Genomic DNA, 16920 nt, shown 5'->3' with positions numbered 1-16920 from the left:
TTATTATCAAGATCATCTTCTCCCTTCCCTTGTTCTTCATTTTTGTGATCAACATCTTCCCCTGTTTCGGCCATATCTTCCCCATGATGGGTATCATGCATTTCCTCTTCCTTACTAGATTCCACCTGTGATTCTCGTTTCTCTGCATCTTCTTAATCTGCTTTTGATTTTCTAGATCTCTTTGGTTTTTTCTTCGATTCAATTTCTGGTGTTTTCACTCGTGATTTCTTTACCTTTTCACTTATCCTTGAAGAACTCCTTGTTGGTGTTACCTCACCTATGTTATAAAGAAAATGTCAAATTATATTTTCTAAAAGATACATGCCAATATCCTCACATGCCAATATACATGCCAATACCCTCTTCTGCATTCTTATGGAACCTTGCAATCATATTAGCACATTCTCTGTACAAAGAAAAGCAAATGTTCAAACCCTCTTTCATATACGATAGAATCAAATCATATAAAAAACAAATGACAAGAAATTCAAAAACTTTCTGCATAAAAAGAAAGCATGTAATTCTAGCATGTTTGCATGCACCATAAACTATTACAGACCCTGTACTTGAATAAAATCAAGTAGGAAATACTAGGATGTAAAAGACAATGGGTATTCAAGATTTACTTGAGTTCAGATTCTCTATAGTGTGCATGTTTCTGAAGCAGTCTTGTCCAAGCTAGGATCCTTTGCAGGATGTGTTGTGCCATCTATATAGCTAAGGCTGCCAGCATATATGGTTTCCATTTCAATGCTTCATACTCAACCAGGCATAGTTCAAGAAGATAGAATGCCAGCTTCTCAAGCTGATCCATGGAAACAAACCCAAAAGAGCATTAAATTTATAAAGATCCCATTTATGGAAGCTTATAGTTAGAACAAAATAGTGCATGATGCCTCTCATGCAACACATCGAAAATACAATGCATTTCATAACATAAGTGAGGCTCAATGCCATTTGAATATTCATCAAAATTTCAAGCAAAGTAGAATACCTGTTTATCAGCCTGAGCAGCCTTTAGAAACCTTTTCATGAAAACAAAGGGAGTTGGTACAACCAAATTGAATCTTAATTTGTTGAGCATCAATTTCTCCTGAAGAAAATGAAACATACCATAAACATGAGAAAAGATAACAATTCCAAATATGAATTATTTAAACAATTAGAAATATAAAGCTCGAAATATGGGAGACACGTATGACATAATAATGTGAGAAAACAAAATCTCACCATGGAGAGAAATTCACCACATGTGTAAAAATTGTTTGAGATTGTAATCAGTTCCTTAAATTGTAAAGCCCTTAAGGAAAATGAGTTAGAATGTAAAGCCTTATTCTAGATGCCAAATCAAGGGCACAGGAAACAAGTTTTTAGTCAAAACAAATCAATACAAAATTTCATCTTAACAACGAACTTTCCCTCTTGCCATTGTTTACCACCTTGGGAGCCCAAATTTCTTTATATTTGGCAACGACTAGCATGGCAGTCAACCCCACTATTTGAATATCCTTTCTTGTAATAGTGTACACCACAAAAACAAATCTATCAATAAGGTTAATCATGAGAAAAGTGTCTCATCCATTAAGTCAAGTTTTAGATGCACCTGTAACTGCAAATTGTTTATGTTAGAAAATTATCAATGGAAAGGTACAAAAAAAAATATTATTAGAAGAACGGGTAGATATCAATATGTATCAATCAAGTACATCAATCAGCCAGTCAATAAGTATTTCTCGCATCTTCTGGTTGATATCAACATTGCTTGACATGTAGTTTGATGAGAGATTGTTGCATGCCTGCAATACAACAAACACAATAGACCAAAATAGAAACAAATTAGACATACAACTATTTATTCAGAGTTGAATCTAAACTATAGACATGGATCAAGGCTTGCATCAATGCTTGATCTAATGTCCTCATTCATAAATAATGGCCTTCCATGATGCTTAAGTGCGCACTTTAATTCTCCAGTGGAGATATTCATGTATGGCATAGACACACGCTGCTCACATGTAATCACTGCATACTATATGCAGTGAAAAGCTAGTGTCCGATTAAATTGTTTAAATGAAGTGTATTATTCCAAGACAAGATGTTGTTATTTCGAATAGAACAAAAAAAGTTTGCAAGGCTCACATGACAAAAGGGACGGACCTCTGTATACCAATAGAAATGGTAAATGGCTTGAACATATTCAACTACAACAAGTTGATTTTCATTATCTCCTTTGTCAATGTTGGGAAAGTCCCCTTCCTCTTCCATGACATCCTGCTTAATGGCTCCAAATGTAAGCTATTTAAAAGAAACCATTGGATGGAAATTGGAGTTATAGCTTAGATAAACCCTTCACTTGTTTTTGCAAAATAACAGAGTAAAAATCTATGAATAAAAAGCACCATCTAGACATGCTAAAATAAGGGCAGTTGACCAAATGCTCCTAACCTCACTTCTAGCAGTCAGTGTTGATGTCAAAGCTCGTGGAAGCCTTGTTTTCCTTTTTGATGCATCAGGAAATGGCATTCTTCTTGAGACACCTTTAGCTACAGGTGGGTAGAACCTAGACTTGGATGCATTTGAAGCATCTTTGCCTGAGATGTCAACATTTGAAGGCCTTGGTGGTCTCCCTGAAGCTGAAGTACATTTGCTAGAGAGGCCAGTAGTAGAAGGCCTCCTTGAAGCTGAAACATGTTTACCTGAGAGGCCAGTAGTAGAAGACCTCCCTGAAGCTGAAATGTTTTTACCAGAGAGACCAGTAGTAGAATGCCTATGTTGTATCCTTGAACTCGATGGATCATTACTTGAGACCTCAACATTCGAAACCCTGGGAAGTTTCCCTGAAACTGATTCACGTGTATGTAGGGTCCAACATTGGAAATACCAGGTGCTTTTCTTGAACCTGCTACATGCTTAGATTTTGAAACCAAAGTTGATCTAATGCTTCCCTTTTCATATTTGTTTCTATGTGCCCCAATGGCTGAATGGCAGCAAAACAAAACCAAGAGAAGTAACATAAATACATGTAAACCATCCCAACTAAATATGCAAGCAAAGAGCCTTATTATTGACCTCAATATATCCACACACAGTTACTGATTTGAAACAGAGGCCAACGTATAAATCCCAGTAGTAGTGAACTCAAATCATTCACCTCATGTTGCATACTAACATCTGGGGATTGATATATCATAAATAAATCAAACGGCTGTTTAATCACACACAATTTATAGAACCATGGGTGATGTACATACCATGGACGATGAATTTGTTGTAGCACTCGTATTCTTAACATCAACACCAAACCTCCTACGCACCCAATTCTAATTGTTAACTCTAACTGGTAAAAACCCTAAAATATCTACAAAAGACCAGATCATCATATTGGGAAGTTGAAACTACCTGGGCATTTGCTTATCAACAAGCTAATTTTGCTTCCTAGATTTCCTGTGGAATGAAAAAGCCTACTTACTCTAGCTTGATCTCATCACCCCCATTTGGTTTTGAAGCATGGCACCCTAGGTTCCCAATTTCTGATAAAACCCTTCTAGGCCTCGTTTTGGCCCGCGTCACCACTACATCATAGGGCATGCATATAACCTCTATCATATCGATATCTGTTTTACACTATACATATAGAGCCATCGATATTCATATAAACACTAATAAACATGTACTACATATTTGTTGATATTAGGTTTTGGTATGGGGTCTGGACAATAGAATACTGTAAAATACCTTTGCTATCCATGGGCCTATTGGGCTTTGCCGCCCTATTTTCGATTCCAATTTTGGTTTGCTGAAAAGAAAAACATAAATCATTCAGTAACTATTGGACAATCAAACCCCTACAAAACTGATAAGGAAGCCATAACTAAGCGCGATCCTGACCATTATACACCATACGTATCAAATTGAGGAGGCCGATGGGAGTTGAACCCACGCCTCTCCATTATACACCATACTTATCAAATTGAGGAGGCCAGTGGGAGTTGAACCCACGGCCGGCGAGAGGGCCGGCTCCACGGCACAACAACCATTAAACCATGTAACACCAAAACCATGTACCAACGAACCCACAGTTAATATGACAACACCCCATTTAATGTGCCAACAACATTGCGGGAGTTATGGGGCGGGCTACCCAATGCGGGCCCGACACCCCTCCCGGCCGCCCCCCCAAAACTATAATGTTGTGGATTTAAAAAAAACTGCAATATATTAAAATGGGCGGGGCGGGGTTTAACCACCCGACCCCTCCTCAATAAATTGCCTTATTTACCATTACGCCAAACTACTTTGTTGATAAATCTGTCGGAGAATTTATATAAACCTCATTTGCACAGTGTGCCCAGGCAGCATGGAGGAACTAGGAGTGGGCACAGAAATCGAGGCGATATTTTTTTAATTAATTTATTGTAAGTGGACCATGACTGAGCGAAACTTCTAGGAGGGTGAAATTTTTGCAGTGTCCAAATTGGACGAAATTTATGTCAATTTTACATCTCTCAGCGACATGAACCCGATGGCGCAGTCAGTTTCTTGATCTGAGCAGCCGATTTGCAGAGGCCCTGGAGGAGGAAATCTTGGAGGAATCTAGGGGGAATCTAAAAGATTCCTTGAGCCCCAGATTTTCACTTTCCCAGAATTCAAAAATTTGACAGTCGATTTTGCACTATTCGACGCCACAAATCTGATGGTGTGTTCAGATTTTCCATTTGCTCATTTAATTTTTTGGCCACTTTTCTAAGTGGAGTGCAGGTGTCAACATTCATGTGAGAGCAACCATTTTCATGAGATTCGACGATGTGAGATCGATGGTACGAAAAACTTCAACAGTTTGACATCCTCTTCTTCAGATGGCCCTTGGATGTGAAGGATATGCAGTATGTTCATGTACTTCTTTTATTATGCATTGTGATGCACAGATCCTTGTTTGATGTTTGATGTGGGATCTTGTTTCTTACCCATTTTCATGATTCCTGCTTGATGTAATGCGGAATCATCTGTGTGATGTGCTTGTTGTCATGATTTGTCATGTTTTGTTCGAGATCCCTTTGTCGTCATGTTGATGGGATACTCATGTTGTCGCCATGTATGTTTGCATTGAGATCCCTTTTATGCCATGTTGGCGGGATGATCATCATGCATGAGTTTTGTGTCATGCTGATAGGAGTCCTTTTGATTGAGAGTTCCTATAGTGGAACATCTCTTTGAGCCACTCCTATGTGAGGGCATTTTCCTTGTATGATAGCGACATCACCTCTTATGTACATCATCACTATTGACAGCACTTAATGCAGCAACCTACACCATCTTAACACCGGGGCCCGGAGACATAGTCCCTCCTGGACAAACTCTGTTATCAATGGTTTATGTTTTCATGTGTTGATGATTTTCATGTTCCTTCTTCTTTACAACATGCACATGTATTCATTGATGTTCTTTTAAAAAATGCAATTTAACACATCACGAAAGTAAAAGGTCTTGAAAGGGTCCTTTGTCACAGCCGAACCTGGATCATGCCAACAAAGGATCCAGCTATATCGAGTTGTTAAAGCAGGCCAAATCCTTCACCAGGGACCAGGTTCGACAAAAATTTCCTCACCTCATGGAGGCTCTGCACACAATGGGGACCATTGCTTCCTAAGAGGGGAGGACTAATCTAGGTGGATATTGGTGGCCACCTATCCCTCCATTTGGTTTCCTCTATTTCCTTGTTTCTTTCAGCATTACTATTTTTAGCAGTTTTTCAGGTCTTGAACTTCCGAAGCAGTTTTGACCCCCTAAACGATATTTTTTTGAGGTCCGCAACAGGCCCATAACCATAGCTAGGGGCCTACTACAAATCTTGTAGTACTCAAAGAGGCCTTTCAAACAAGGTATCGTACGCACAAAACGGAGATAATATGACCAAGTTATGACCCAGGGAAGTTGGTTGCCCAACTAACCCCAATGGGGCCAACAAAATCTTGGTGTTACATCTCCTGGGGTTAGGGTTTCGGTTGTTTATGGTTTTCCCTTGTCGTTCAATAATAAATAGGCCCTTGAGCCTCACTGTAACATAGTTCAGAGGCATGTAGATGCCACATCTCTTCTAAGAGATAAGCTACGATCGCTCGAGCTATTTTATTTCCATTGTGTTTGTAAGCATATTTTAGTATTTTGATATTAATGAAATAAAATGTTATTTCTGCTACATTTCTTTGTTTATGGTTATATCTATAATTTGTTGCGTTCCTGTTTAAGTTCGGATCAACTGTGTCAACCCTTAATAGCAACAAGAGTATCTTGAGACTAAACCACCTCAACCCTTAATACCAACAAGGACATCCAGAGACTGAACCACCTCAACCCTTAATATTAACAACAAGGGCCTAGACAATCCCATACATGCCTATCCCATCATATTATTGTAAAATGCATACTCATACATAATGTACAACACAACACATACACCTATACCTGATGTATAACACAACAAATACACCTACACCTGGTGCACAAAATGACACATACACCTACATCCAATGTACAACATGATACATACACCTACACTATAAATGACACATACACTTACACTCGTTTCATAACACGACACATACAACTACACCTGGTGTACAACACTACACATACACCTACACCTAGTGTACAACACAAAACATATAATTACACACCATACAATACTATGAATACACATGTCATGATATAATAACTACACAATACCCATAACAAAGTACCACATGTACATAACACTACATACACAAAGTGCACACAACACCTTATGTACGTAGCACCACTTGCGCAATGTGTACACAACACCACTTGCAAAATGTGCACACAAAACCACATGCACACGATGCCACATGTATAACATGCACACAGTACCATATGTACAGAAAACTGCATATATAACATGTACATAGCACCATATGTACATAGTACCGGTTATACAACATGTACATAGCACCATATGTACACAGTACTGGTTATACAACATGTACACAACACCAGTACTGCACATCTAGAGATCACACACTCTCTACCAAACAACCTTGTTTCTAGTATCTCTCCACTATCCATGCTTATCCCAGCATGCCGCAGATCGCACTGTTATCATTCCGCTGATATATCCCTAAGCATTACAGGCTATAACATAAACAAAAGCATAAGCACATAATATCATATCATATCCACATGATACTAACCTGCTACTGTTCCCATTTGATTCATAATAGCCCAAACTAATTTACCAATGCATCAATGGTTACAATTGGGTCGTGAGCTGAAAGGTTCTATATTTAAAGTTTATTGTTACCTAATTTCCCAAAATGGAGGTTCTATATTTAAAGTTTATTGTTACCTAATTTCCCAAAATGGACCAACCTCGGGCTTGACCCTGTGACCTCCCACCGACAATCCAATGACTTAACCAACATGCTACCAAACTACTTGAAATAGCAAGTGCTAGAAATTTATATTTGAAGTGTAACCTACTACTCCTCCCATTTGATTCATAATAGTCCAAACCAATTTACTTACTAATGCATCAATGGTTACAATTGGGTAGTGAGCTTAAAGGATTTATATTTAAAGTTTACCTAATTTCCCAAAATGGACCAACCTCGGCCTTCACCCTGTGACCTCCCACCAACAGTCTAATAACTTAACCAACATGCTACCAAACTACTTGAAATAACAAGTGCTGGCAATTTATATTTGAAGTGTAAATCTGACCAAAGCCCACAAAATTACCAAGGTCAACGGGTTCAACCATGCAACCTCTTACACCTTGGACTTAACCAACATGGTACCAAACTAATTGAAAAAACAAGTGACCTCAATTTAGCCCACAAAATTACCAAGGTCAATGGGTTCAACCATGCAACCTCTCCCACCTTGGACTTAACCAACATGGTACCAAACTAACCTCTCCCACCTTGGACTTAACCAACATGGTACTAAACTACAAAATTACCAAGGTCAACGGGTTCAACCATGCAACCTCTCCCACCTTGGACTTAACCAACATGATACCAAACTACTTGAAATAACAAAATGGACCAACCTCGGCCTTCACCCTGTGACCTCCCACCAACAGTCTAATAACTTAACCAACATGCTACCAAACTACTTGAAATAACAAGTGCTGGCAATTTATATTTGAAGTGTAAATCTGACCAAAGCCCACAAAATTACCAAGGTCAACGGGTTCAACCATGCAACCTCTTACACCTTGGACTTAACCAACATGGTACCAAACTACTTGAAAAAACAAGTGACCTCAATTTAGCCCACAAAATTACCAAGGTCAATGGGTTCAACCATGCAACCTCTCCCACCTTGGACTTAACCAACATGGTACCAAACTAACCTCTCCCACCTTGGACTTAACCAACATGGTACTAAACTACAAAATTACCAAGGTCAACGGGTTCAACCATGCAACCTCTCCCATCTTGGACTTAACCAACATGATACCAAACTACTTGAAATAACAAGTGCTGGCAATTTATATTTGAAGTGTAAATCTGACCAAGGATATGATTTTATGCAGAGTTTGAAGACCAACAACCAGATAATGGGAAGGTTGGGATTGAACCCAAAACCTTTTGTTCAACAACTTTGTGCTTTACCAATGCACAAGAAAGTGTGTTTTGTAAAATCATTTTATTTTGATAATAAATTTATATAAACCAATGTTTAAAAAAAAACCACGGTAATAGACTTTTTCTATATACCATCGACTTCCATTGAAATTCTAACGTACTTTAAATATGATTGGTAATTATTATATAATATTTTATTACACCATCATCTCAATGACAACCTTTAGTGATAAAGTTGTATATTTTCTTTATAAAAATAATACACTTTTAGTTTAGCCTCCCATCTTAAGCCCGAGAGCATACTTTCGCTTTGATGTCCGACTTCAGGATGATAACAGACTTTTACTTTAATGTCCCATTTACAGACCGCACACATACTTTTACTTTAAATTTCCATTTATAGGCACGCACACGCATTACTTTAGTGTGTCATTTATAGACACTCACATGGAAAAATCAAAGAAAGTCCACGGTCGCGCGGAAGAAACCGAGAATAACCCTTCCTGCAAACAAAAGAACCTTCTGCAAAGAAAAGAACACCGAATATCGAATATCGTTGTAACAGAAGTAAAGCATATCCAATATCATATGGTAGGCTGCCTAGGGTACTCTACTCTCTGCACGTCTCTATATATAGAGACACAGACGGATATTTTATTTTTGGTTTAATTATATTATGAAGATTTGAGTTTCAAATTTTTGTTTCGGATAAATTACATTAAATCATATTAAATAGTTTAAAATGTCCACTAAATCTTTATAATATAATTAATCCAAAAAATAATTATATTATCAATATAAATCATAAAAATCTAAAATCTATTATCAACCATATATCTTGTTTGCATTGCAGAGAGCTGAAATATCAGAGTTAAAAATCTAAAATCTGTTATCAACCATATATCTTGTGTGCATTGCAGAGAGGTGAAATATCAGAGTTTGCGGGGCTGAAGTCTACATCTAGTTGTATCACATATGGAAGACATGTACGGGAGAACAACCTCAGCCTCTTTGATGCGGTTGCCTCACAGGTTGTAGCTAAGGTGAGTCAATACTATTCCCAATCGTATCCACTCATCACAGCTCGCGTCGCCATTCGTATTGCTGATTACTTTTTATCTGGTAACTGAAATAATCAGGCTGGAAACTCGGGAGCCGTGAGAGGAGAAACCGTTGCAAAGATGAAAGTCGCTATCAACGGATTCGGACGCATTGGCCACAAGCGCTCGCCCCTTGAAATCGTCGCCATCAATGATATTACTGGTGTTGAAAATGTAGGTTATAATAGGGGAGGGGAGGTGGTTCATATATATATATATATATATATATTCCAGATGTTTAGATGCCATTTCTTTTCCATATTTATGAAACTGAGTGTATAGTTTTACTTTGAATTTATGAAACTGGGTAAATTTGATGCTGATGTGGAGGGCGTATTTAAAGCTGATGTGAATGGGTACAGAAGCATGCACGTGGGTGGGAAACAAATCTATGTTCTTTCTGAGAAAGACCCCTCGCAATTGCCATGGTCGAACCTCGGTGTTGACCTTGTCATCGAGGTAGGAGCATATATATTTTGAAATACATATATATATATATGCTTGGAATACTTAGTAACTATAGTTGACAAAGATATGGTTGAGCTTCAATTAATGCAATCGAATGATGCCGGCGACTGGAACGTTTACAGAGAGAACCCTAGCTGAGAAGCACATTGGAGCGGGGGCTAAAAAGGTGATCATTACAGCACCTGGGAGGGGCGACGATATTCCCACGCATGTTGTGGGAATCAATGACAGCGAATACTCTCACCACGAGCACAACATCATTAGGTTAAAAAAGCAAACCATCCTTTCATTCCTTTCTCAGAGGCATGTCACTTTCATCAATCTTTATAATCTTTTGACCATTGAGTTTTACCAGGGCAAAACGGAGAAAGATCTCCAGGTGGCCCGAACGTGTTCCAATAATATTCGTCATAGATAGTTCCGATTCAAATTTTAGTTGTGTAGAATTATTTTGTGCGTGTGTTAAAGAAGATATTTGATTTCTGGTTTCTCACCAAAATCTTTTCTCTTTTCCAATCCTTACAAACACTAAATGATAATAATAGGAATCCTTACTTGATTTTGACATAACATAACTTCCGTTTTGCAGTAATGGATCTGGCATAGTAAATTGCCTTGCTCCATTAATCAAAATACTGAACGACGAGTTCGTTGGTAAGTAATTGCTTCCTGATTTATGGTATTTGTTTTAGGAGATTAATTCTGTTAAGGGCTTAATAGATCTATCTAAGTGCTTAATTGATTAAAACAAGAACAAAATCGGCCCAGCTATATTGCAGGTATTCATTGAAATTTTGCATGGTTATAATTGTAGGTCGTGGAAATCGGTCGAAGTGACCAATATAACATAAGAATGGTGTCATCTCGATGTTGCAGGTATAGCGAAAGGGAGTGTGACTGCAACACTTCCATACACCAGCGATCAGGTGATTGGATCGTGTAAAACTTTTTGAATTGATGGATTCCACAGTTCTTCATCACATTTTAATAAATCTAGTTCCACTAAATTGATGTTATTAACGTTAATAAGAAATTCGAACCAGACAACTCTTATTGTTTCATATGATTAGATGAATGGTTATGGAAAGGATTCATTTAAATTTGGGTGAATCAATGCAGAGTCTGTTGGATGCAATACACTGTGACAAGAGAAGAGCAAGGGGGGCAGCGCTAAACATAGTTCCAACAAACATCGATATATCCATTAATACACTCTCTCGAGTGCTGCCCAGCACTATCAATCTCAACGACAAGTTCAACGGCATTGCTATGCGCGTGCCCAACCCCAACGTTTCTGTGGTGGACTTGGTGGTCAACGTGGGGAATAAGGGGTTCACCGTAGATGATGTGAAGAAAGCCTTCAAGAAAGCTGCTTCGGATGGACCCCTCCAAGGTATTGTTGCAGTGTGTGACAATCCCTTGGTGTCCGTGGACTTTCTCTGTTGCCACGCTTCGGCAACTGTAGATACAACACTCACCATGGTCATGGGAGAGGACATGATCAAAGTGGTCGCTTGGTTTGACAATGAATGGGCTTACAGGTATTCATCTCATAACACAAATATTATGGATTTAGCAGCAGTGTATTAAATAAATATTGCTCATTTATCATTTTAAACAACTGAAAGTTTCAAACAGGTCAAGAATTAAACCATTGGATGTATACACAAACATATATATATATATATATATATATATATATATATATATAGATAATCTGTTATGCATTGCCTTCTCAGTCTATTTTATTTACCCAACTTTTAGATAAATGGTTATTTAACTTCGATTATTTGTTTGGTTTTGATTGTAATAAACAGCCAAAGAGTTGTAGAGTTTGCACACACGGTGCATGCAAAATATGCAGCGACCTTGGGCAAAGTTCTTGTTCTTGAGGTAGAGGAAATGTGCAGGGTCGATATAGAGGACGTTGAATGCAAAATATACGACATCTAACTCTAGCGTTGGCTACTCCCTCTTTCGACCCTCCCTGTAAGGCCCTCGCAATTCGGGCAGGTGCACGACGAGCGAGCGCCCCTTCATATGGTGGTTGGGCAGTGGGCACGACCCGGGCGGGCGCCCTTGCACGGTGGATGGGCGGCCCGACGAGTTGATGTGCGACGGGCACGACGAGCCGAGGCGCAGGTGCGGTCACCAAAGCTGGTGGATAGGCACGACGAACCATAGTGCGGTCACCCGAGTTGGCGGATAGGCATGGCGAACCGAGGTGCGGTCACCCGAGCTGACAAGCAGGCGGCGAGTTGGTATGTGGGTGCGGCCACCCGACGAGCCGATAAACGGGCGACCCGTGGGCGACCCGCGCACGATGGGCGGGCGACCCGTGGGCGACCCGCGCCCGATGGACGGACGACCCGAGCAACAGACATGGCGATGGCGGTTATGTGGAACGCGGGCATGGTTCGACATAGGCGGGCGCGACTTAACGAAGGCGGACCTGGTTCAACAGCAGCGGGCACGCAGGTGCGAAGGAAGGGCGACCCGGGCGGGCGCCCCTTCACATGACGGGCGGCAGCAACGCGACGAACAGCGGGCGGACTGCGGTTATGTTGCGACGATAATGTGCGACATTTCAGAAGCGACGAAGGGAAACACTTGAAATAAAATTAAGTGCTGAAAATGGCTTATATGCGTTGTCAAATGGAGTGAGGCCGACATGTTATTATGTATGTTGCGGGCGTATGTGGTGAAGCCTTAAGGCTAGACACCCTTCCATAAACCCACAATGGAGTACGTATAAACATAAAAGCTTGGGCTCATTTGGAGCAACGAATAAACACATAAACATATTATATGGAGACTTGTACAGATATATGTGTGTGGTTAATTAAATAAAATATAATATAATAATAATATATACGTGGGCATGTATGTGAAATAGTGGGGTCGGCCATGAGTGGTGCACCCCCCTTAAAACACATGGAGAAGAGCGTATATATGATGGAGGATGGAGCTTCATTTCTCCATCGAACTTCACTGGCTCTCCTTCGCATAAGGACAAGAGGAAAGTGCGAAATTCTTGAGATATGCGCATATCTCATGCGCATGAAGGTTAAGGAGATCTCGCATATCTTAAGATTGGGTTATGTGAAGTGTTATCTCGGTTGAGGAGGATTTGTACACGGGATTTGTGTAGAATTGTATGAGCGTCTTGGTGACCCGTGTGGGTACCCGCTCTTGGGTAAAGGTGCACAAATGTGTATGTAAAAGGCTGTCTTGCCGTGGTTGTAATATTTTCTAAGTGTTGGCCTTGGACTTTGCCAGGCACACTTGTATGATGTATTATTGAAATCTTTCATAATATATTATTATCGGGTGGACTTGTTCGGGAGTTGCCCCTCCCTCTATAATTGTGTGCAATTGTTATGTTCTTGGTTTAATTGCATATTGGTTATGAACGTGTATGAAGATTAATGCATTTTACTTAATTGAGAAAGATGAATTAAGTATGTTAATGTGGAGAGGCGTAGTCCATGTGCATGAGTATTGTTAAAAAGAAAGTGCAGGGTGGTGCCGCACCTCGCAGACACGGTTGGAAGACTACTGTAGGCCTGGGGGTGTGACAGGTGGTATCAGAGCAAGGGTTGCTCGTGGAAACTTGAACAAGGTTCAGGTGTTGAAGCATATCAGAGCTCTATCTAGAGCTGGTGAGCAGGGTTGCTCGTGAAGATCTCAAGACTCGGTTTGAGCAGGGTTGCTCGTGATGAAGGTTATGGAGAACAGGTTGGGTTACATAGACTTGATGGTTTGTGGTAAAACCATTCAAGCCCTGGTAGACACGAATGTTGTACATAACTTTGTGACTACACGGTTAGCAAAAGAGACGGGGCTGACATCTATTATGAAGGTCGAGACAGTGGACTCCAGAGCTAAGGTGGTCGGGTTGGTACACGATGTACCTATACAGATAGAAGAATGGAGAGGTCAGTTAGACTTCATAGTGATGAAGTTGAATGGCTTCGACATGATACTTGGGCGGGATTTCTTGAAGGGCATCAATGCTGTTGTTGTCCCCCTCTGTGATGAAGGATGGACTTGAGGATGATCAGGCCGACCCAGGATCGTGCAGTTTGTCAACATATATGGATGGGGTCACTCACATGGAGGAGCCTCATGATAATGAAGTAAGTATTGACGCTTATGTTTCATTTGGGCATTTGGTAGATGGACCATGTGTAGTGAAGGGAAAAATCAGTTTGCCTATGCTATGGAGGATCTTGCCATGGATGACTATGATGGAACCTTGTATGGAGAAGCAAGGATTGTCGACTATTGCAGGACTTGTTGGGGCTACTTGTGACCTTATGGTTGAAGGTGCAAAGGCCCGTGACAAGGGTGGAACTTGATGATCGTTGTGGATGAGTGGGTCATGCTTTAGCCACTTTGGCTAAGTGCTCGGCATGACTCATGGACAGTTTGAAGGGCACACTTTTGGGTGGACTTCTCATGGCCGAGACCAAGAGATAGTCTTGATGGACACCTTGGTAGAGAAGCTGTGATGGAAGGGACTCGTGATGATGATGCTTAGATGAACTTCTCATGGCCGAGACCAAGAGATAGTCTTGGTGGACCTTTGGTGGAGGAGCTCATGATGACATGAGATCGTTGTGACTTTTGGGAGACTTCATACATGGTGGACTTAGAGGATTCGATGCATTGAGGAGCCGAGGTCAGGAGACTTTGATGCAGTATGGGATGCATACTTCCAAAGTACATGTATGGGCATGGCTTGGAAGGGTGACTTGATGTGGAGGATCGATATGAGACACTTTGGAGCGATGGAGTTACGATGATGATGCCTTGGTGGACGTACTTGGGCATGGGTTGAGCCGAGACTCAACTACTTTACGCACATGATGATGTTGGGATAGATGTGGCTGATCACTTGTAGCACATTGACACCAACACACCGTGGACAGCATGTTGTAGATGAGGTGGATGGAGTTCCATGGACCTGAGCATGGATTATGGAGGTTGATTCTTGATGAGTCGAGGATGTGACAGACGCCTTGAGGAACGACTGATGGTGACATGAGGATGTGCATTAGCTACCCAACTAGTTCAGATATGAGGGTCGACAGTGTACAAAGATGTGTTGGCATTTGTTGGAGTATCATGGCAGCAGTTCACATGAGGACGACACATGGTGGTTGATCATCATGGATTGAGATGACTTCCTGTTGATGTTGATCTTGGTGGAGAGCTACCGAGATGGTATGTTGTCGAGGACGACAACGATTTCAGGTGGAGGAGAATGTAAGGCCCTCGCAATTCGGGCAGGTGCACGACGAGTGAGCGACCCTTCACATGGCGGTTGGGCAGTGGGCACGACCCAGGCGGGCGGCCCGACGAGTTGATGTGCGACGGGCACGATGAGCCGAGGCGCAGGTGTGGTCACCAAAGCTGGCGGATAGGCACGACGAACCAAGGTGCGGTCACCCGAGCTGGCAGATAGGCATGGCGACCCGAGGTGCGGTCACCCGAGCTGACAAGCAGGCGGCGAGTTGGTATGCGGGTGCGGCCACCCGACGAGCCGATAAACGGGCGACCCGTGGGCAACCCACGCACGATGGGCGGGTGACCCGTGGGCGACCCGCGCCCGATGGACGGACGACCCGAGCAACAGACATGGCGATGGCGGTTATGTGGAACACGGGCACGGTTCGACATAGGCGGGCGCGACTTAACGAAGGCGGACGCGGTTCAACAGCAGCGGGCGGGCGCCCCTTCACACGACGGGCGGCAGCAACGCGACGAATAGCGGGCGGACTGCGGTTATGTTGCGACGACAATGTGCGACATTTCAGAAGCGACAAAGGGAAACACTTGAAATAAAATTAAGTGTTGAAAATGGCTTATATGCGTTGTCAAATGGAGTGAGGCTGACATGTTATTATGTATGTTGCGGGCGTATGTGGTGAAGCCTTAAAGCTAGACATCCTTCCATAAACCCACAATGGAGTACGTATAAACATAAAAGCTTGGGCTCATTTGGAGCAACGAATAAACACATAAACATATATTATATGGAGACTTGTACACATATATATATATGTGTGGTTAATTAAATAAAATAAAATATAATAATATATATACGTGGGCATGTATGTGAAATAGTGGGGTCGGCCATGAGTGGTGCACCCCCCCTTAAAACACATGGAGAAGAGCGTATATATGATGGAGGATGGAGCTTCATTTCTCCATCGAACTTCACTTGCTCTCCTTCGCATAAGGACAAGAGGAAAGTGCGAAATTCTTGAGATATGCGCATATCTCATGCGCATGAAGGTTAAGGAGATCTCACATATCTTAAGGCTTGGTTATGTGAAGTATTGCCTCGGTTGAGGAAGATTTGTACACGGGATTTGGGTAGGATTGTATGAGCGTCTTGGTGACCCGTGTGGGTACCCGCTCTTTGGCAAAGGTGCACAAATGTGTATGTAAAAGGCTGTCTTGCAGTGGTTGTAATATTTTCTAAGTGTTGGCCTTGGACTTTGCCAGGCACACTTGTATGATGTATTATTGAAATCTTTCATAATATATTATTATCGGGCGGACTTGTTCGGGAGTTGCCCCTTCCTCTATAATTGTGTGCAATTGTTATGTTCTTGGTTTAATTGCATATTGGTTATGAACGTGTATGAAGATTAATGCATTTTACTTAATTAAGAAAGCTGAATTAAGTATGTTAATGTGGAGAGGCGTAGTCCATGTGCATGAGTATTGTTAAA

The 16920-nt window shown here is 41.2% G+C and overlaps 2 protein-coding genes across 2 annotated transcripts; one reads left to right on the top strand and one right to left on the bottom strand.

Moving 5' to 3' along the window:
* Positions 1-709: 709 nt before the first annotated feature.
* LOC149143242 (cyclin-B2-1-like) lies at positions 710-2523 on the bottom strand. Its single transcript, XM_089451735.1, has 5 exons — positions 2446-2523; positions 2158-2295; positions 1707-1796; positions 995-1093; positions 710-805 (listed from the first exon to the last, which is right to left on the bottom strand). Exons 1-5 carry the CDS (start codon positions 2521-2523, stop codon positions 710-712), a joined length of 501 nt encoding a protein of 166 aa, XP_089307861.1.
* A 73-nt stretch (positions 2524-2596) lies between these two features.
* Positions 2597-12127, top strand: LOC149143241 (glyceraldehyde-3-phosphate dehydrogenase A, chloroplastic-like). Its single transcript, XM_089451734.1, has 9 exons — positions 2597-2854; positions 9527-9649; positions 9746-9907; positions 9989-10164; positions 10277-10438; positions 10764-10828; positions 11051-11100; positions 11294-11715; positions 11992-12127. Exons 1-9 carry the CDS (start codon positions 2597-2599, stop codon positions 12125-12127), a joined length of 1554 nt encoding a protein of 517 aa, XP_089307860.1.
* The last annotated feature ends 4793 nt before the right edge of the window (positions 12128-16920 follow it).

Source organism: Pinus tabuliformis, chromosome X (assembly GCF_031772625.1).
Source record: "Pinus tabuliformis cultivar Carrire ecotype Pingquan chromosome X, CPIR1, whole genome shotgun sequence".
Taxonomy (NCBI): Eukaryota; Viridiplantae; Streptophyta; class Pinopsida; order Pinales; family Pinaceae; genus Pinus; species Pinus tabuliformis.
The sequence above is the reverse complement of the archived record's forward strand: the minus strand, read 5'-3'. Positions and strand labels throughout refer to the sequence as shown.